The 22719-nt window shown below is 38.4% G+C and overlaps 1 protein-coding gene across 2 annotated transcripts in view; it reads right to left on the bottom strand.

Annotated features, from left to right (window-relative positions):
* Positions 1 to 273: 273 nt before the first annotated feature.
* LOC131677744 (transcription factor cwo) overlaps positions 274 to 22719 on the bottom strand; it is a 96607-nt gene continuing 74161 nt past the window's right edge. Inside the window, exons 1-4 of one of the 2 annotated variants that reach the window (XM_058957765.1) lie at positions 20854 to 21016; positions 20629 to 20749; positions 2894 to 3227; positions 274 to 2833 (exon numbers count right to left, since the gene is read on the bottom strand). In XM_058957765.1, the coding sequence (XP_058813748.1) occupies positions 1764 to 2833; positions 2894 to 3179 (1356 nt within the window). In that variant the 5' untranslated portion in view covers positions 3180 to 3227; positions 20629 to 20749; positions 20854 to 21016 and the 3' untranslated portion in view covers positions 274 to 1763. Of the gene's footprint in view, positions 2834 to 2893; positions 3228 to 20628; positions 20750 to 20853; positions 21017 to 22719 lie in introns of those variants that run through there. The other variant, XM_058957764.1, reaches the window with a different exon arrangement.

Genomic DNA, 22719 nt, shown 5'->3' on the forward strand with positions numbered 1-22719 from the left:
GCACGTGCAGTGATAAAAATGGAAGATTCCGATATCCTTTGCCTTCTACTAGTAGAAGTTGGGTAATCCACCCAAGTCTATCGTATGGTCGGCGACAGAATATAACCCATCATCATGTTTTACGCCGACGCCGGTAAAACATGATGATGAGTTATGTGCTATCAACGCCCATTATGTGGCTGAAACATCAGACCCAAAAAATCAATTAAGCAATATAACTAACTGCCATGCGACTGGCATTTGTTATCACCCATGCCCAACAAAAACGCACGCTTTATAATTATGACATTTTATTTGGTTGACTTTCTATCATTAATTACAGCACTTGTCTACTCATGTTTCATCAAAAATGTTTCTCTTCTTGTAGTTTTGTTGTTGTCTCTGCTCTTAGTTACAAATATACAAGACAAAAAGCGACTGATTGGTTTATACAAAGCATTTATACGTTTCAGTTCTCAATTTGTTTGACCATCAAACAATCTCTAGAAAGGTCTCTGCATTCATGCATGCATTCGTTCTGCCGTAACAGTTTTCCGTCGTTTTGTTGGTTTCCGTTGTTAATCAGTATCACAGATTAAAAGATTTTAATTTAATTATATTTGATAGTAAAAAAAATCATGAAACACAACCAGTTAAAAAAATGACGGGTTGGTGGCATCACTGACTCTGTTAAGATGATTTACAAAAGAAGGTAGGTTCTATTAACAAGTGGCTTGTCCTATACAATCTGGTTTGTAACGTTGTTGTCCTATATGTTTATACTGCGTGCTTTCTTGTGTTCATAATTGTTACGCACAGTTACGCTTGCTCGCCATTCGCTATTGAATTATTTTTATTCGCTATCTATTCTGCATGGGATTTTTTCTGTTATGCTAAAAATAGTGTATACCTGAGTTTAACTATACAATTACACATACCTCGTTTCTATCAGCTTATTTGTTATTAGTCAGTTTTACTTGGTTCTTCCAAAGATAGCAATGGAATTTCTACTCTTCTGTTGCAGTATTATGTTTTGTTACAGTTTGTATATCGTATTTTCAAACACTTTTAATCTGCGGCAATTAGGTGATTAAGTAAGCAAATCTTTTCTAGTTCCAATTAAAACAATACACGGGGCTTTTACGTATACATAATTAAAAGGGCAAATGCAGTTTAAAATGGCGAAAATGCACTTATCGGGGTTGGGTTTTTTGTTTGGCTTAGTCTTATGAATCTGCGTTTGTTTACTGTGTCTTTTATGTTTCCTACGTATGGAGATAGCAATTATGACTGAAACGCCTGAAATAGGTTCCGATAAATTTTCTTACAGAACCTATTTCCAAAAATTATGCGATGTGATCTATTCTTTTGTGTTATTTCCTATCAATACAAGATTGTAGTCCTTCATTCCTTATTTTATGATCTTTTAAACTTGTGTCCGTATGTACTATCCTTACCCAAGCAGCCAATTAAAATCTAGAGAAGAACAAAATTCCGGATGTGCAATAACATTTCTGGATGAATTCGAATCCGAACGGTTCAAGCTGCCAGATGCCGAAACATTGTATGATTTAGACTGTGCAGCAACACGAACAGCAACATGTGTTCAACACTGCTCAAAGGTTATTAACACTATATCCATGCGTATTCCACAAGAAGCACAGTAGACCTGCATTTTATACAATGCTTCGTTTCAGAACAAGAGAACAAAATATTGGGACAAAATAACTTTTTGCATTTCACTTGTTGTAAAGTTTTTTTTTACTTTAACCACCACCCACACTCTAGCAACCATTAACTAGCCCTTCGACTAGCTTGGCCTTTCCGATCGAGGTTAGCCCATTCATGGCCGTTTTCAGCAGACTGGCAGAGGAGTAGTTGACGTTTATGTTAATAGGATGCAACGGTGGCATCTGCGGGTAGTTCTTTCCAAACAAATCAATTCCGTTCAGGTATGGCAGTAAAGCATCGTAGTCCACGTTAAGAGGGATATAGAAGCCCTGAGTATGGCAAGCAAAGATTGGAACGGTGTAGGACGCATAAGAGCCTCTCGCCATATGTTCGTTCTTGAACTCTGTGAGACCGTTTTTAGGTTTCTTGTCCATTATCAGGTCGTCCCGATCGTCTTGAACCAGCGTCGCATGTGACAGTTGCTCTATCGAGACTGCTTTCCGTTTCAGGGACAGTGGCTCGTCGCAGCCATCAATGTTTGGGACACATTCGGGTTTACGCTTGGGTCCAAGTCCATTCATAACTGGTTTTTCTTGCGACAGGGGCGGTACATCAGCCATCTGATGATCCTCATGAAGAGAGGATGGACTATGTGGACCATCCGTTATGTGACCATTCTCGTTACCATGGGTGTCTTGCGAGAAACGTTGCTGAATGTAGTTCTTGAATTTGTAGCTGTTGTGGTTATGCTCGTGCTCCGGCGACGTTTCAGAAAACTTCCGCATACGGATGTTCCGTAGGACACTTTCGTGCTGAGCGTTGATGTTGTTGTTGGTGTCCTGCTGGAAGTGGTGCAGCGCCCCATTGTTGGAACTGGTGGAAATACGAGAGGGTGACGAAGCTTCAAAATCGACCGTAGAATGGTTGCTCGAAGTATCCAAGTGTTGTACACTACTCGGCGCGGTTGAGGTGATCACGGCAGCCTGTGGTGGATTACTGCTGCAACTGTTGGTGCTGCTGCGGAAGCTAAGATCCTTAACGTCGTGATGATCGTTACTACTATGCTCCAAGTCCGAGGGGCAGGATAGCATTTCACGCAGTGACGATAGAGGACCCGGATGTAGGTACACTGGACTGCCACCGTTTGGAATCTCCGAACCGCAGCGGGATTTCATCTGTTCACCTGGAATGGTAAATTTTGGTTAGTTTTATACAAAAGGCACTGAAGTGGACTACCAGTTACCTTTCATAATTTCACTGCAGTGTTCCTTCAGATGGGCCACCATTCGGTAGCACATTTCTTCGCCCCGTTCGCGCAGCATGAATTTGGCCGCTTCGGTGAGGCAATCGTTGTAACCCAGTCTGTACTGCTCGGCACACGATGACTCGCGAGCGCATTCTTGGTTTTGCAGGTTCTTCAGGTGTCGGATGGCCATCTCGATGATTTCGGTCTTCTCGACGCGACCGCGTCCTTTGCGCATGTACTGCTGTGGAATCAGCCGCGAGAGATCTGCCAGGCAGGAGTTCATTCGATCACGTCGTCGTTTCTCTATTATTCGATGTGATAATGGATCTTGCTGAAAGGAAGAGAAGATATGTTGTTCGCATGTTTAGTAAATTTTGTTAAACAGTGCTGCCAGCACCGTGCTGGTATCGTGGATGAGTTTAGGCATGGTTGATCACATCAAGAAGAAGCGGTTCATTAGTGGATATTGAAGCCAAGCTAAGGAAAATAACTAAAAAAGGCCCCTACAACTTTGTAGGAGACACCTAATTTCTATCTCTTTCTCGTGAATAGTTAGTTCTGGCGCTTTTTATATGGTGAAATGTAGAACTAAAATTTTATTGTCAAGAAATGACTCATCATGCACTAAAATTCTTCCAAAGATACTATTCAGTTAAACCCAACCATTATTTCGCAAAACATGAAGTTCGTGGGAATCAATTACTGATTTATCACCATGTGCTGTTAGACCCCATACAGAACTGACTCAGGCATCATTTCATTAAAAGTTAATTAACTTTACCCATAGAAATAGGATTGACTTGCTGTCTTCAACACAGTTTTAGGTAATAAAATCATCTTTCTTATGTCGTTTTCGATTGAGAACCTAGACACTAACCCAGGTTAGTTGCTTCAACAAAACTTTTTTGCGAACTGCGCATTAACAAACACTAAATCAACAACGATCGTGCTCAGTACCACTAAACCAACTTATATTACGGACAGCGAAATGCTTCCAAACCAACACTACCAAAAAGAATCAGATGCCGATAAAGACCTATCTACAACAGCGACCCGTAAGCACAAGAAACAAAAAGGAACATCCGACCGTGAGCAACACGAATGCAGTACCGATGACGACATGGATGTGAACGAAAACGCGAGACAGTGGACTGAATGACCTCCAAGCTGTTGCAGCAACGCAGCTAATGTATCAGCGCCAAGGAAGAGGATCTCAACACGCAGCAGCAAGCAGCATCTACAAAACCCGATGGACAGGCATTTAGAAAACTATTTTTTATTTTTTACATAATATAAAAATCATAACAGACCCGCGGCTCAGCTATGTTAACGTATTGAGCCGAGTCAAAAAAACAAAACTTCCTATTCAGTATGATGAGCAGCCGGAGCAGACCCCATGTCATGCTATAACAGTGACTGTGTGATGCAGTTTGATTTGTACGCGAATGGTATCCGGCTAAGACGAGACATGCAGATAGCAAAAAATCGAACGTCAAATGCAGCCAGGGGGCGCTGTCAATAGCTGCGTCGTTGTACGATAGACGAATCCAATCGAAAACGGTAATGTCGGTTGATTGCCTTATTCTTGCGATTTGATGTCCTTGAAATGTTTTATGGTGTTCTATCAAGTTCGTCTACACTAGTGGTTCTTAAACTGTTTCGTTTCATGTACTCCTTTCCGAATATTGATCCCCATGGTGTACACCTTTCTGAAATTCAATTTTTCAACTGATCAAATCCACAATTTACTTTGAAGCAAACAGACTCGAATGTTCTGTTCTACAACCAATATAGTTTTTGAACAAGTGAAACTCTACTTAAAAGTTTTCTTTGGTGATTTACTTAGTGTTATAGAAAGAAGTAAATCGATCTAAAAAGTGTGCGTCTACTCGATGCACCACTATCGAGGCGTAATGTAATAACCATCTTAAAGCAGTTGTTCTTTAGATCTGATGCACGCAATACGCCTGATGATGTTTGCAATATCATCAACCCCTCAACTTTGGGGAGGGCATTTAATGAAAAAATTGGTTTGTACACAAAATGTCCAAAAATTTAATGTATTTGAATTTTACAGATAACGAATTTATTTTTATTTTGTTCCTGAGAATTCCATGTTTAACCAGGTACATTCTATGAAAATTGCTTTAAGAATAATGGAGATATATGCAAGCGAAAATGATATTTAAAATTTAATATGAATGACAAAAGGCCCTATAACCCCAACTTCTCGTATTCGGCGAAAGGTCACAAAAATTCCATTCGATTTCCCAAAAAAAAATTCGCATTCAAAAAATTGCACAATATGTTTGATTTGCAGCACAGAGCAGAGAAATTATTCAAAATAGAGAATTTAGCATATTTTTTGACAAACGAGGATACCTTCATACACATACTAAGGTTATTTCCTTAAAAAAGAGGTATGAATTGTAATTTTCTGAGCGCTACTTCAAAAGTTATAGCATTATGGATAAGCTTGAATGATAAAGCACTTAGTAGACCTTTAATACTGTTTAACGTGTACCTGTACAATTTAAGTAAACATAAATAATCAGTAGCGCATCATCGTGCGGATGTAATTTTCAAGTCTCTGATTTTAGGGTTTAATGTGGAAAAAATCATTGTTTCCGCATATTTTTCTCTTGTTTTGATAGCTTGTATAACTCTTAAGGGAGTTATTTGGTTTTACGATTTTGAAGGCAAGGCAACAATGGATCTTTTGTGTAATGTTTAGATTTTTTTGTACATCCATTGTAAAATATTTGCAGTCACGCAGAGCCACACATACGAGCGTTCTAAGAGTAGACGTCCAACCATTTCCACGTCGAGGAGCGCCGCGGCGAACACGATAACTCTTGATAAAATTGTCTGACACAGGAAATTCAATAAGATTTGTAAAGCTTACTCGATGAACCAAAAAAAAATAACTGTCTGTATAACTGTCTGATAATCTGACATGCAAAAGACAGCAGCATGTATGTTAATGCAATCGAGTCTGAGTACGGAATTCCTAGAAGCTGGAAAAGGTAGACGACTTCGTGTAGGTCCCACACTCTGGCGGTGTGCAATCAAGGAACTGATGAAGAACCTTGTCGCGGATGACATGTCTATGGCCCTTGTTCAAGAAGAATTCGAAGCGATTTTCTTTGGATTGAGTGCTTTTGACAGGTTTCATGCTCGATTGGAATGACACTGACAGATAAATGATAAACAAACGATACACCCAAAACGCAAGCCGCATGAATTACATGCGAATGAGCATGTTTCTAATGAGAATTTTGCATTGTAACTGGTATAATGCATAGAAAGCGATATTGGTCCGGGACAAAAATGCATTAAATGGCGATTACACCACAGAAACTTACACAAACCCATAGTTGGGAATGTATTAGTGAATTTAACGATATCGGAGTACATATTAGTATTAAAATGACTCCGCACTAATACACATGTAAAAGACATCTCCACTCGGATACATGTGCGCTCTGAAAATACTAACACACGCTCATGGACCCGTTTCCATTTCGCTTTTCTGCTGATCACATGCTGCATATTGGAGAGAACAGATTAGAGCATCATCAAATTGGTGGGGTGTGGGTGATGATTATGTGTTGATGTTATGTTGACCTTTCGGCGTTCTCTCAACCTTAAATTTACTAGCGATATGCGAGTTCTAGCCACTAGAAAGGTTCATAAATGTTAATAATGATTAATTATTATTTAAGCGCATTATACGCAGGAGATGTGGGATTATATGGGAACTTTGGGCTAACAGGTTAATTCAACATTTGTCTGATAGAAGCCGTCCGCCAATCATTTCTGGCATTCCTCATATCAACAGTACTTTCAGGTGATATTATATCAGTATTTCTCAGTAAAAGTATCTAAGTTTAAAGTATCATAAACTATAAGGGCAGTGATGACAAGGTTTTGCACTTTTGAGCAGCAGTGGCAGTTACTCATTTCAGTTTGTATTAGTTCCCGAACATGCGAATCCAGCGTACAACATCGCCCTGGTCAACTATCATCGCAAATCAATCTGAGCACAAATCATTTTCTTCCACTCGTCTCTGAAGCACAGAATGAGAGAGCGATGATTTTACTACAAAAACCATTCGCTATGGGAAAATAACAACGCGTATATCACACACTCTCGTGAACGTAAACTGTTCACGCGTTTGGTGTGGTTGTAATTGAGCTGTTCGCAGACAAAAAAGCGTAACTGTGTATGAATATAGAAGTTCTTACAAACGCCTTTACATCACCTTTTTGACAGACTCAGAAAGCAAAACCAACTAATACTTTTACATGCGGGCAGATAATATGGTAGTGTGTATTCTCAATCAATTTATTTCATCATGAATCAAGCTGTGTTGGTATAATGCCATAGCTATGCTTGGTCTACAATGCGAAGGCATGATTCTAATTCAGAATATGCACGAAAGGATGTAATGCCTTTTTTGCATTGGGAAATTTTTTTGGGTGTAGATATGGCGAGTTTTTATCCAGAGGTATTCAGCGTCTTGGAGGGGTACACTGAAGCAAAAAGACTTAAGAATTTCATAAGTAAGGACTTATGAACCTGTGCAATTTCGATATCATTAGACGCTTATGTAAATCGTAATATTATCTATGAATTTCATAAGTACGGCTAATGGAATTTATTGGCGTATTTTACGTTTTTCATAACTGTCTCATTGCAAAAATTTCATAGAATTGATGAAAATGGAAAGCATAGTTGGAAATGGAATCACTGTTTAGAACGAGTGCAAGTAATGTAAGTGTTTGAGCTTCTGATTGCGATCTCTTAAACTGGTCCCAACAAAATGTAAACTTAACGACCAATATGATTTTATTACCTTAACAATATTTTGCTTAAACACACATTTCGTAAAAGAATCGTTCATTCAATATTTAAAGCGCACGATGTCCGTTTAATTGAAAAGCAAAAATATTCTGAAATATTCCTACTCGTTGGGGTCCAGCTCATAAGGGCCGGAATAATATTTTTACCACAAATTTCTCCGTGAGTCCGTTTAGCGTTACGTACGTGTTGTTTTGACTTTACAAACGATGTTCCTTGTCGAAAGCGTTTTAAGCAAACAGGAATTATCAGTTGAACCGTCGAGTATAAATTGTTTACTCGTTTATCGCTACCGGTGAACATATCTGTTCATTTGTGTACTAGGTTGACTTTGTCACGACCACATGTCTGACACTCGTAACAGCTATACAGCTGAAGCAAACAGGGGATTTCCCCAGTCTACTTCGCCCCTACTGGGAGAAACGGCAACTCACCACAGTTTCCGCAATAAATAGAAGTAAATGGGACAACTAGACCGTATCATCCGTATGCTTTTATCAAGACCAGTAAATTTATTGCAGACATATTGATAATAATAACAATCATAAAAAAACAACAGAAAAAATATTTGCATAGGTCACGGATCGGATAGGTGTTTTGCGAATTCAATCACGGTTTCATAATATCTCGCTCGTTCTAGGTTACATGGTTTCTCAAACACTCATATTTTTGGGGGAACAGTGTTGTGCTTTCGCCAACAACGGTGCTATGAGCGATCCTACTATGTATGCCTGGTATCCAAACAAATTTTTAATTTGTTGGTAATAAATCTAGGTTCGATTCAGGATTCCAACAACGATAATACTCGCAAAGGATTGCACACTATTCGTTGAATTAATTGTGTGGACCTTGAATCACTATTTTATGTGGGTGAGCCGTTAAAGAGTGCACGTTCCTGAATGAGTATAATATACTCTGGATTCTGCACAAGAAGCTTCCCTCATTAAATTTATAACGCACATCTTTACTGCTGAAAAGAATTCAAAGCTATGTTTTGCATTATAACGAACGAGATATAACAACCGATTTTCTACCGGAAACGTGAAAACATCGTGGTTAGAGCCCCTATTCCTTAACATTTGAAGAGTTTTGCACCACTTATGCATTCCAAAGGAAAGGTGCACTCGGGAAAACATTATCGCGTGCGTGAGTTACATAAATTATTCTAATACTCCAGCACACCCGTAGAACCTGTTGATAAGAGTTCTTTTGCACTTGCTACTTGCTGGTATGGGCCCGTAAATGCTTCACCACACTCAACGTTGTTTTAATTTTATGTCCCGGCCGACTACACTTGTATAGACGGAACGAAAAGTCGCTGATAAGCGTTTGAATCGAAACAATCATGTGACGGTTAAGATACTCTGCTCAGTTCATCGAATGGCTGAGATAACGTGTCTAGACAAGAGAACAACAAACATGCGTCATTGGGATGAATTATGGAGCCAACCAGATGTCAATTTGATCTCCCTAGAAGCTGGGAATACACACGTACTTTGAATGTTGTGATTGGAGGACTTAGGACCCGTCCATATACTACGGTGACAGTGTAGGAGAGGGTAGGGGGTACGAAAAAGGATACGCTTGTCCATGGACAGGAGGTGGGGATATGAAAAATATTTAAACACGAGAATCTGAAAGTTTTTTATCCATTTTTCTCAATTTAAATAAATTATTCCATTTTTTTCTCTTTTTACGTTGTTTCATATTTGCTTGTTTGTTTCTCTTTTCATTTAATTCTGGCTTTATGTTCTATTTTTTCATTAAATCTTTTTTTTTATATTTTGCCCCATATTTTTCTTTTCCAATTTTTACCATTTTTGCTCCTTTTTTAAAATTTGTCCTTATTTTCTATTATTTCTTTGTACTTTTTATGATTTTTAATAAACCTATTCTAGTAATTCTCTGTCCGACCTATTTCCATATTTTTCATTTTAGGTTTCTCTCACTTGCTTAAAAAATCTTTTTTTTTTTTTTCTATTTTTCGTTCTAATTTTTTGGTGTGGTGTATGGATTTTTTCCATGTTCTGCCATTTTTGTGTATTGTTATGTTTCATTACCTTTAGCATTTTCCTTTTTTTACCCATTTAAACAATTTTGTATTCTATATTTTCTATTTGGTTACTTTATTCATTTGAACATTTTTCCCATTATTTTATTTTGACCTTTTTGTGTGTTTGTTAATGTTTTCTGTTTTCCATTTTATTAAATCTATTTTTTCACTTTTATTTCATATAGATTGATTTTTTGTTTAACCCACCTTTTTAAAAAACTTTCTCTTATTTTTCTTTATGGCAATATTCCTATTTTTCCCATTTCTAAGATTTTAATTTTTACCCATTTGAACCATTTTTATTTTATCTGTTTTCTAAGATTTCACTTTTATCTATTTTTGGACTATTTCCATTTGTTCCTGCTTTCTTTTTTTCAAATCTATTCCGTCCAATTGTTCCCATTTATTTCTATTTCTATCATTTCTTTTAAAAATAGCAACTTGTCCACTTTTTGATTTTTCATAGTTTTTTTTTTATTTTTATCTTTTTGCCTTTCTCAATAGAAAGGTATTGCAATTGCTCTGAAAACCGACTTTTTAACGGAGGCCCGGAGGGCCGAGTGACATATACCTTTCGATTCAGTTCGTCGAGTTCGGCAAATGTCTGTGTGTGTATGTATGTGTGTATGTATATATGTATGTGTGTGTGTGTGTGTCTGTGTGTGTATGTGACCAAAAATGTCACTAATTTTTCTCAGAGATGGCTTAACCGATTTTGACAAACTTAGTCTCAAATGAAAGGTGTAACGTTCCCATAGGCTGCTATTGAATTTCTAATAGATCCGACTTCCGGTTCCGGAATTACAGGGTGATGAGTCCGAACACGCAGAAAATGTCGATTTCAATAAATTCTGCAATGAATGTATAAAGGTGAAAATTTTTCCAAAATATGACTACAACTGCTTCGATTTGTAGTATTAGGTCACTAACATCCATTCAAAGTCACATTGACCACCATCATCGGTTCCGGAAGCCCCGGCGGAAGTATTTAAATTCAGAATAACAGTCACATAGGTTTCTCGGAGATGGCTAGACCGATTCAACTAAACTTGGTCTCAAATGAAAGGTATTACGTTCCCGTAAATGGCTATTTAATTTCATCCCGTTCCGACTTCCGGCTCCGGAGTATGTACAGGTTGTGGCGTGCGATCACATAGCAAATTAAACTTAAATTTGCTGTTCTAACCAAACTTTCGTTGACTACATTGACCACCATAGACGGTTCCTGAAGTGCCCGGGAAAAGCGGCAATCTTTCAAAATTGACGAACTAACATCAGTTTCCCGGAAATGGTTGGGCCGATTTTCACAAACTTAGCCCCAAATGATAGCTATAATATCCCTACAGATGTCTACAAAATTTCGCACGGATCGCTTATATGGGTCCGGAAATATAGACTGAACCGTCCGGTCACATATGAAATTCCCATATAAGCCGGAACTCAATTTTTTTTCAAAGGGGGGACCCGAATTCGTATTTTTGATGCCAAACATCTTTAAAATGTATGAAACGTCGAGATTTTATGTTATCACGAAATTTTTTTTATAAAAATCGACTTTTTGGGACTTTGCCGATTTTGCACCTTTTTTCAGTTCAATATTACCGTGGCTGTTTTTTCTTTTTCAAAATTTTAGAACTCGAATAATGGTTTCTTTTCCTGTATATAGTTGTCATGTGATGTATAATAATAAAATGTAATATATGCATTCAAAAGCTTTTAATGAATATAAACAACGCACACATCCTCGTAATTCAAGATTGGGAAAGGCACAATTGCACCGCTAGGTAGATTAAAACAGGTTTTATTCCATTTATTTTATCCTTTCTTATATTTTGAAACATCTTTAACATTTTCCCATGTTCCTGTTTTCATGCATTATATTTTTATTTTGCAACTATTTTTAATATTTCAAGCATTTTGTATGATTGTTATTTTTATGTCTAACTCGGTGGATCCATTTCGTTCATTTCTATATTAGTTTACTTTATTGCAGTCTTGTTTATATATGCTTTGTTGTGTTCAGTTTTCTTTCTTTCGCGATTTTTCCTATGTTCCATCTTCATGATGTTTTATTTTTCATTTTATTGTTACCCTTTTACAATTTTGCAATATTTTTCTAATTCATCAATGTTTGTCTAATTTCCTTTTATTTCCATTTCCTTCGTTTTTTTGACTGTTTCAATTTTTCATGTTGTTTTATTTTGCAATTTCTTCAAATTGTTTGAATACTTTCAAATTTTAACTTGTCCGTTGTCTTAATTTTGTCAATCTTCCGATGTTTCTCGGTTTTAGATTTTTTCTACTATTTTTTATATTGGTAGGTTTTTGATTATTTGCATACTATTAATCATTTTGCATTATTTTAAATGTTGTTTTTATAGGTTTCTTATTTTGTTCCATTTTATCAATTTAATAATTTTTCCTCGTTTGTTTTGTTTTTCTCTTTTAAAATTATAACCCCATTGAATTTTTTTTCCTTTTTTAAATTCATTGCATTCCTGTTTTGTTACTATTTTCGCAATTTGTACAAGGTTTTAATTGTGAGCTTTTCAATAGTATTGCACCAAATATATAGATGAAGGACTCGCAAGAATCGCCTAAATCATTTTCACCCGAAACCAAAGCTAGTCAGCTACACTATCGCACAAATGAGAACTTGTATTTTCAGAGACAGATCCGAATAAATGCATGCAATACCGACACCTGGATAATTACGAAAATATTGATATATCGACTACATTGATAACCACTAAAAGTTTTTTCGAGATATTTGAAAGATTTTGCGATTAGAATTTGGTCGACTTACACTTGACGTATTTCTTTGCACGATATTCAACAAATCTGAAAAAAACTCCATTTGCCTGCGTGCAGAAAGATGCCTTTTTAATTTTGACATTAGCTTCTCAGTTAGAAAAGTGTCGTCCAAGCAAGAGCAGCCACACAAAGAAATTTTGCTCGCGAGCAGCCTGAATCCGAGCCACTTACACACCAAGTGACTGTACAGAATTTGATGGCAGTAATTAAAAGACGCTCCACCGAAAGCTTAGCTGAATATTTTTCTGTATTTTATGGTAATAGAACTTATGAAAAAACTAATATTTTAATAAAAAAATAATCATTGTTGTTTGACCAAATTGTGATCATAGACGTCGACGGTGAGTGGTAAGCGTGACCGCCGCTCTGCCCATTAGGTCTGGGTTCAAAAAATCCTTGAGATTTTCTGAGATGAAAACTTTGTGTCACGTCTTTCTTCGCAGGGTGAACCGATATCTGGTTGTGGAATCTCCTCACTGAGATCGGTGATAGGTATCCAGTGTGGACAGAGACCGACAGAAAATAAACAAAAAAATACTGCAACACCCTTTGAAACTTTGAAAAGAAAAAAATCAATGGAATTGATAGCACTAATTTTATTCTCCTATAGTTCTCGCAATAGCCTGCTCTACCAATACTTCCAATGCATTGATACATTTTCATGAAGATTTTTCAAACGGTGTGAAAAAAACAAACTATTTTTTTCGTTTTCCAAGATGGCCGCTTTTCCAAGCTTTCTCAGTTAACCCTTAAAGCACTGCAAAAACTTTGGTTGGCAGAAACAGAGAGGCAGTCATCATTTTATGCAGTGTTGCGCATTCCTCTGTACGGGACTCTTAGAATACACATACTCTACATCAACGAGTAGTTACTGTATCCTAAGTAAACTTCGTATCACGAGGAAAAGATAATTAATTTTGATTTGAGATTAAAACAGATGTTCCCCCTATCAAAACAATCCTTCCACCTAACCCTTTCTCTTGCTTCACTCAACGTCACATTACCTATTATCGCCCATGTTGATACATCACGTGCCCCCTTTGCAGGTTTACGGGTTGTACAATTGCGAGTCTACCACGTGCCGTTGGTAGATCATGTAAATATAGGTACGCAAAATCCCTGTGTCACGAGGATAAAATCCAATTTCCCGTGAACGGCGTAAATTTTCCGCATCGATAAGAGTAGTCTAATCCTTTTAAGCGATGGTCACGCAGGTTGGTCAACTGCTCCTCAGGCTGCTACGATTGATAAGTTGCGGATTTTCTGATAAGGTCATTGGCCTATTGGGAAACAAACAACAAAAGGGTCGTAAAAAAGCAAAAACAAAAATATCTCTCTTGAATCGATGTGATTCGAACCGCTTTTAATTTGTTGGCATTATTGCTACATTGGTAGAAGCACCTGTTTTCAACTATTAATAGTATAAGCTTGATTAGTTGAAATCAGGCAACGTAACTGTCATTTACTCACATGAGAAAGGCATTATTCGATGCACATCCATTCCGGATAAGATGAGTCGCATAGTTCTACGACTTCACGTACAACGGAATGTTTTTTTTTCTGATTTTATACAACTGATCAGCACTTCTCTTCGGAAGTGTACCCAAACGAGTTTTTTTTAAATTTTGGGTGAAAATCCATGGTTTTTACATTCGTTTTCGGATAGTTTTGGGATTTTTTTTTTTGGAAAATGTGGCTTCAGACATTGCACAGTGGTCCGAATCCAGAATTTAGGAAGACAAAAACGTTTGTAGCTAAATCTTTTATTTTAGAGATAGATGTCTTCAGGACAAATAATCAGCATCGAATAGGCCACCTTCATATGTAGGTGGCATTAGAGTGGCTCTCATTGTTAGGGTGACTGGAAAATTATTTTCTGAATGTGATGTGATAGAAGATTGCAGTCTTCAGCAGCATTGTAGAACAACTTATACCAAGCTACTTTTCCGAAGTTGCCATAGCCATTATAATTTAGCAATTAAGGGAGTACCTAACAAAAATGGTTTTTTTCGTACAATCTCTTTACTTTCTCACCTACTCTGAACTTGTAATGAATGACAATACCTTCCGCTCGAAGCGTTGCGTACATAATTCGATCGAAGAGTTATTTGAAGACCAAAGAATGTACGACTTTTCATAGACAGTGTTCTTAGAATTTCACCACGAACGGTGTTCATACCACAGACCCTTTATACACAGATTAGCGAAGTTGCAAAAACTACAGCCAAACGAGCCTGAGGGTATTATAAGTAAATAGGGAAATTCATGGCCCCATGCATTGTTTTCGTATAGTTTTCAAATGGTTTACAATATCGCTTGATGTCAAAGAGAAAGCTACAGGAAATGTTATGAACCTTTTGAAAAACTTATTGTTGTTGATGGCGAAACGCGAATAACTTCTGAAAAGGTCGTAATAAAGAATGGTGATGTTGAAACACAATTTAAAATGTCTCGATAACTACTATATTTCATTTAGAATCATATTCAAAAAGAAATTGTATTTTTGAATGCAAATAGTATGAATAATAAAAATATTTTTTATGTTGTTAGGAAAACTTTTTTATTGAAAGCTTCTCCATGATCCAAATACACTGAAAAAGTTTCTTTTACGGCTTTAAAACGATAAACATTAGATTTTTGACATTATATGATGGGGTAACACGAATAACTTTTATAAAGGACATAAACAGTCGAATTAACTGTTTCTGTTGGAACAAAATTCCAAATATCTCGAAAACTATTGCATTTTGGAAGATTTTTGTTAAATGCATTTTGATTTAAAATGATACTTAGAATTATATTCTGTAATAAAATTACAGTTTTGCATGTCAATTAGTCTGATCACTATCTCGTTGTCAGTAAGATTCGAGCACGGTTATCAACCGTAGCGAACTCAAGAACTCAGCGACCGTTGGGTTTCAATATCCAGCGCTTCTCAGCAGAAGGTGTGACGGACGAGCACCGCCAGAAGCTTGGTGAGCAGATAAGGGGAGTCAACGTAAACAACAACCTTAACAATCTGTATGAGTCAATCCATGGAGCGGTGAACACAGCAGCGCGAGAAGTAATAGGTACTGCTCAGAGACGACCCAGAAACGGTTGGTTCGATGAGGAGTACCATAGAGTGACGGATGAGAAAAATGCTGCCAGAAGCCGGATGTTAGTGTCTGGTACCCGGCAGAACAGAGAGCGGTACAAGGAAGCAAGAGGAGCCGAAAAAAAATTCACCGCAGAAGGAAAAAGCAGTACGAGGAGAACGTCATTACTGAGGCGCAAAACAGTATGGAACAAAATGATATGCGGAAATTTTATGAAACTGTCAATGGCGTACGGAAAAAAACAGCGCCGTTTCCCGTCATGTGCAATGACCGCGAAGGTAACTTGCTGACAGATAAAACTATGGTAGCAGCCAGGTGGAGAGAGCACTTCGAGACATTGTTGAATGGAGAGAATGTTAGCGCGTCAACGAACAGAATAAGGATAAGTGACGATGGACAAGCTGTGGAGCCTCCGACGCTAGAAGAGGTGAAAAATGGCAATCAAAGAGCTGAAAAACTGTAAGGCTACTGGGAAGGACGAGCTCCCGGCCGAACTTTTCAAACACGGTAGTGAGCAACTGCACGAAATACTTCACCGTACTCTTTTGAAGGTATGGGAAGAAGAAGAACTACTTGCTGACTGGCTAGAGGGTACCATTTGTACCTTATACAAAAAGGGACACAGACTGGAGTGCGCCAATTATCGAGGAATATCGCTCCTCAATTCGGCTTACGAAAATATGTCACGTATTCTGTTCAACAGATTGAGGCCGTTGGAGGGGTCTTTCGTCGGCGAATACCAAGGTGATTTTCGTGAAGGCCGATCAATAACGGATCAAATGTTTAGCCTGCGACAGATCCTAGATAAATTACGGGAATACAACTTACAGACACACCATCTGTTTATTGATTTCAAAGCGGTGTACGATTCAGTGAAAAGAAACGAGTTATGGCAAATAATGGTAGAACATGGTTTCCGACGAAATTGATTAGGCTGATTCGTGCAACGCTGGATGGATCGAAATCAAGTGTTCGGGTTGCGGATGAGATTTAGACGTCCTTAGTAAAGTTAGACGGATTGAAGCAGGGTGATGAGCTGTCAAACTTGCTGTTCAACATTGCTCTTGAAGGTGCCACCAGGTGAGCAGGCGTGCAAAGGAACGGTGATAAATTTGAAGTAGTGGAAGAATTTGTGTACCTTGGAACTCTAGTGACGTGCGATCATGATGTTACCCGCGAGGTGAAAAGGGGTCTTTCAGCTGCAAATAGGGCTTTTTACGGACTTCGTAGCCAGCTGAAGTCCCGTAGTTTGCAGACGAAGACAAAATTCGCGTTGTACAAGACATTTTTTCACTCGGCGTAGATTCAATGAAGCGAATTGTTGCCCATCAAGTATCAAGTAAGTATGTCAATTAGTATGAAACTTAAAAACGTGTATAAAGTTATTGCTAGAAAAACTTTTTTATCGATAAGTTCTCCATCATACAATCACATTCAAAATGTTTCTTTTCTCTTTAGGTTTTTGTTGATAAAATATAAAAAATAAAAAAGGGTTTTTTTGAAATTTATGCTTTTATCACAAATTTTTGTGTTTATGAAATCATTTTTCATAAACACAAAAATTTTGTTCAGTGTATATTTTTCCGTACTGAGATAATCATCCCCTGTAACTCGTTCTCGTAAAATATTGCTGTATAAAATAAAGTAATCGAACAAAAAAATAGATTTATGAGCTTAGAAATGTCTACGCCCTTTTGAAAAATTGCTTTTGTTTCAAAATATTGCAATTGTCAGAGAAAATCATGGGGTTTCATAAACCAAACACAACTTCGTTTGAATCGACGATGGTCATATTTTGTGGACGACCGGTTTCTCGTGGATGTGTCTTTGGATATATCGTCTAACTGATGGTAGTTAGAACACGAAACATTTAAATCCAACTGATTAAGTCCAGAAAGCATCGTAACTTTAAAATATAAGGTTTAGCCACAAACATTTTTGTCTTCCAAATTGTGGATTTCGGCCACCGAACATTGGTTAGGAAGCATACGATTCTTTTGATTATCACTGCTCAGTCTTTGAGTAACTATGTTATTTTTTCGCTGAGTTCTGTTTAACTAGCTTGAATGTTTTGATGTGGATGAATTGTAAATGAAAATGATACTTAAAGTTTGTTAAATGATAGAATTTTTTACATGAAGTAAAAGATGAAGCAAACCAAAACACCTATTTTTGGAAGGGTAATATTGGTTTGGAAAACCCTCAGTAAACCCCAAACATAAAAACCTGGGAAGATTTTCCCCAACCGTAGATCACCACTTATCTCGTAGTAGCAAAAATTCGTGAACAATTATCCAGCGTCACGAGTCCAAGAAACAACAGAACGATGCGTTTCAATATCCAACGTCTTTCGGCTGAAGGTGTAGCAACAGAGTATCACCAGAAGCTGGATGAGCGACTAGATGAGACGAACGTAACTGGCAATGTTAACAGCATGTGGAAGGCTGTCCACGTAGCTGTGACTATAACGGTGCGAGAAGTGATAGGTACAGCTCCGCGCCTCAACGAAGAGGTTGGCCCGACGAAGAGTGTCAGAGTGACTAACGAGAAGAATGCGGCCAGAGGCCGAATGATAGTGGCAGGTACACGCTTCAACAGAGAGCGGTAAGGGGAAGCGAGAAACGAATCCACCGCGAAAAGAATAGGCAGCACGAAGAAAGTGTGATTGCTGAAGCGCAAGAAAAGCAGCACCAGTGCCCGTTATGTGCAATAACCGAGAGGGAAATTTGCTGACAAACAAAACTATGGTGGCTTCCAGGTGAAAGGAGCATTTCGAGGTTTTGTTGAAAAGCGGAAGTGAAAGTGTATCTAGGAACAAGATAAGCATTGAAAATGACGGACAAGCTGTGAATCCACCAACACTAGATGAGGTTAAGAACGCTATACGTGAGCTGAAAACCGGTAAAGCTGCTGGGAAGGACGATATCCCGGTTGAACTTCTCAAACACGGTAGTGAGCAACTGCACCAAATAGTCCACCGCATTACTCTAAGAATATGGGCGGACAAAGAATTTTTTGCTAGTAGGCATGGATGGACTCGACAAGAAAGGGCACAGACTGGAGTCTGCTACTATCTCTCCTGAACGCGGCCTACAAAATACTGACGCGTATCCTGTTTAGCAGACTTAGATCACTTGAGGAGTCCTTCGTCGGCGAATACCAGGCTGGTTTTCGTGAGGGCCGATCAACGACGGATCAGTTGTTCAGTTTGCGGATGATCCTAGATAAATTCCGGGAGTACAACTTGCAGACCTACCATCTGTGCATAGATTTTAAGACGGCGTACGACTCAGTGAAAAGAAATGAGCTGTGGCAGATTACGTCAGAGCATGGTTTTCTGGCGAAACTGATTAGACTGATGCGTACGACGTTGGATGGTCCAAAATCAAGTATTCGGATTGCAGATGAGATCTCAACCTCATTTGTGACATTAGATGGACTGAAGCAAGGGGATGCAGTTTCAAATTTTCTGTTCAATATTGCTCTTGAAGGAGCCATCAGGAGAGCTGGCGTGCAAAGGAACGGAACTATCATCACCAGGTCGCATATGCTCCTTGGTTTTGCGGACGATATTGATATAATTGGAACCGATCGTAGAGCAGTGGAAGAGGCGATCGTGCCTTTTAAGAGGGAGACAGCGCGGATAGGCTTAGTCATCAACTCAGCTAAGACAAAGTACATGGTCGCAGGTAAAGAGAGAGGCGGGTCTAGTGGTGTTGGTTCCGAGGTAGTGCTTGATGGTGACATGTTTGAAGTAGTCGAAGAATTCGTTTATCTTGGTATAATTGTGACTTGCGACAACGATGTTTCCCGTGAGGTTAAAAGACGTATTGAAGCTGCCAATATGGCCTGTTACGGTCTACGTAACGAGCATAGGTCCTGCAACCTGCAAACGTCAACAAAATTCGCCTTATACAAGACACTGATCATTCCTGGCGCTCTTTATGGTCACGAAGCGTGTACGTTGTGGGAGGAAGATAGGAGAGCATTCGGAGTCTTCGAGGTCATGTGGTACAAATTTTGGGAGGCCACGAACACGTTGGTTATACGCAGTGGAAGAGACCCTGAGATCGCTGAGCGTGCGGGGGAGCTGGAAGGAGGCCGCCAAAGATCGACAAAGATGGAGCTATACGATACGCCCGGCATTGGTGGGATGAAACTGCAGCCAACAAGGTATCAAGGTAAGGTAGGTACATCACCACTTGTGTGAATGAAATAATTTTCATATAAGATTGTGAGATTTAGTTTTCGGAGAACGGTAAATTTCTCGACTCATATGGCAATTTTCAAGATTGTGATTATGTGATATGCAATTGTAATCAATTGTGATATATGTGATATGCAATTGTAATAATGATATAAAAAAAGTTGTCGCCTCAATGATAGGTTCTACGCTGTATTTTTGTTGGTACAGGTGTGACGCTTGGATTACCAGTCGATACTCCTTTGTTTCACTTTAGAATACAGTACCGATAATGAATACAGGAAGGTACCTGCTACGATTCTAGGAGACTTAAGGACACATCGCGTAATCAGCTCGGAGCAGTTTCTTAGGATGATAAATTTAAACATCCAAGCAGAACAAAGCGGTGATCAAACTTAAGCCGTTTTTGCTTGAAGCAGAACTGAGTCAGGTTTGAATCCCAACTGTTGTCAAAATGTATGAACAGACCGGGGTTGACACCTGACTGATTCTGTTTAGGGCATTAGAATATGAAAAAATGGCACTATAGAATATGAAGAGCGTTATTCTACGGAACATTTACATTTAATCTGTTAGAAATAATTGTACCGTATAAATATCTACATAAACTATACTTTTCATACTAAATATCAGTATATGACATACTGCCTATCAATTTCCCTGATGCCTGAAAGGGATTGCCCACAAAATCTTACTCACCCTCGACGTTTTACCCCGGCGACCGGGTGCGAAGTCGGCGTCATCTTCGCTGTAGGTGGTATTACTGGTGGAAAAATTTAGCTGCTCACTGCAATACGGATATCCGGGCACGGATGCTTCACTGCAAGTAAAGAGGAGAAGAGTGCGGGAATCAGTACGATTTTCGGGACAATAATGGGATGTGTACATATGTATTCAGCTAAGTTGACTGCTGTTTACACTTACCCTAACTGCTGCTTAGTTAGTTACGATTGAGGTTTAATTTGGGTTATTAATTATGTTTTGTCTGTACGGAAAATCGAGAATATCTAATTCTTATTTGATAAGTTGCATCGAGCAAGATGTGTGCAATATTTTCGTGTGATGGTAGTATGTGACGTTCGAGCAAGCAATCCCCTCTGACGATGTGTTGAAACAGTTCAAACAATACTGCTCGCTTGGGAACATTTGAAATAATGCTAAGCACACAACAATATAATCTCCACTGCGCCTGTTCTACCTTCAGCAAACGAAATGGCCAGTAAACTGAAATATGGAGAGATATTTCCTGTGTTGCCTATCGTGTATGAAGCATAGGTAGGTATGTAGCCTTGAGATATAGAACCATTCTTTTGACCGTTTATTGCACCGACAAGATCCCACGCCTATAGAAACAGCAATAGATTGCCTGCACTCTCAACAATAGAGTCAACAGCCGTTGCAAATGTAGATAGGTACTGTTGCTAGTGCTGTGCGATACGTTAGTGACACAACACTTGGCATATACATTACCGCTAATCGCTGCAGTCAGTGGAAGATTGTAATGAGATTTTGTTCTCTGCAAAAGGGCTTAAGTGCTGGGTACGCTGAGAAGTTGTATACATATAGGTAGGCACAACTTAATTGAGAGGATAAAACGCGATTCTGATGGGGGCGAATTGGAAGATAAGATGTTTTTGTGGCAACATGCCGTTAAAATAGAAATTATCCACCCATCTTTTTTATGAGTGTATGCTAGAAATTTGAGTTATAGTAAACTACTGATGGTATTCGATTTTAGTCGAAAATAAAAGGCGATAAGATGTACTGAAAATAAGACGCCGCGTGAGTCTGATACGATTAGTATCAGAAACATTCGTAGGAGAAACTGTTTGTGCAGGAAAACGTGACCAGGGCTCAATTTTCGTTCAGACCCATTATACTAAAACACACGCGCGATAAAAGTTGGTTCGTTTCTTAAAACCACCAAACCCAACTCAACACACCTACGCATACAGTAACGCTGATGTGGTGTACGTACACGGAAAAATAAACCACACCAAAGAATTAATTCTTTTAACTTAAATTGAGATACTTTTGAGTTTGGCGGTTTCACGTCTTCTCGCTATTGTTGTCAAAAATTGAACGATAGATTTAATTAGGTACATGTGAGTTGTTTGAGATTTGAAACTGAGTAAATTTAACACTACTTTGAGTATACTTAACCCAATGTTGAGAATCGCAACCAGCAACGCGTTGTTATTTTTGCAGTGATTAAGAGTAGATAACACAAGTAGATATATAACACAAGAAGGGACGGGCATAGCGTAGTTGGTAAATCGATTGCCTTGTACGCTGCTCATCTGTGTTCGATTTACAAATCCGCACATAGGGTTAGATTTTTCCAAAAGAGATTCCTCTATTTCGAAAAGAGGTGAATGACCCCAAGGGTAAAAGGCCAATAATAAAAAAACCAAATTACCATTATTGCTAGAGGTACAGTCTCTTTTGCTCTCGTAGAACTGTCATTAGTTTGACAGTTATATACCACATTATATGTAGAGCACACTGTACCAATAGCAACAATCGCAATCTTTTGCTCTACTGATTAAATTGAAGCTACCTTCAATGCGGTAAACCTAAATTTATCAAGTTAAAAGAATTCAAATCTATGTAGTTTTTCGTATCCGTGTAGGTATCTTGTTTTTCGTATGCTTTTCATTCGATCACTAAAAATAGCGACACTCTGCTACTTAACAAGTTTGTCAGCTGGCTGCTCAGTTATGGCGATAACGCATTAACAGATATGATGATGGTGATGATGTTTCATCTGTCTCTGCCCCTTCCCTTGTT

This window comes from Topomyia yanbarensis, chromosome 1 (assembly GCF_030247195.1).
Source record: "Topomyia yanbarensis strain Yona2022 chromosome 1, ASM3024719v1, whole genome shotgun sequence".
NCBI classification, from domain to species: domain Eukaryota; kingdom Metazoa; phylum Arthropoda; class Insecta; order Diptera; family Culicidae; genus Topomyia; species Topomyia yanbarensis.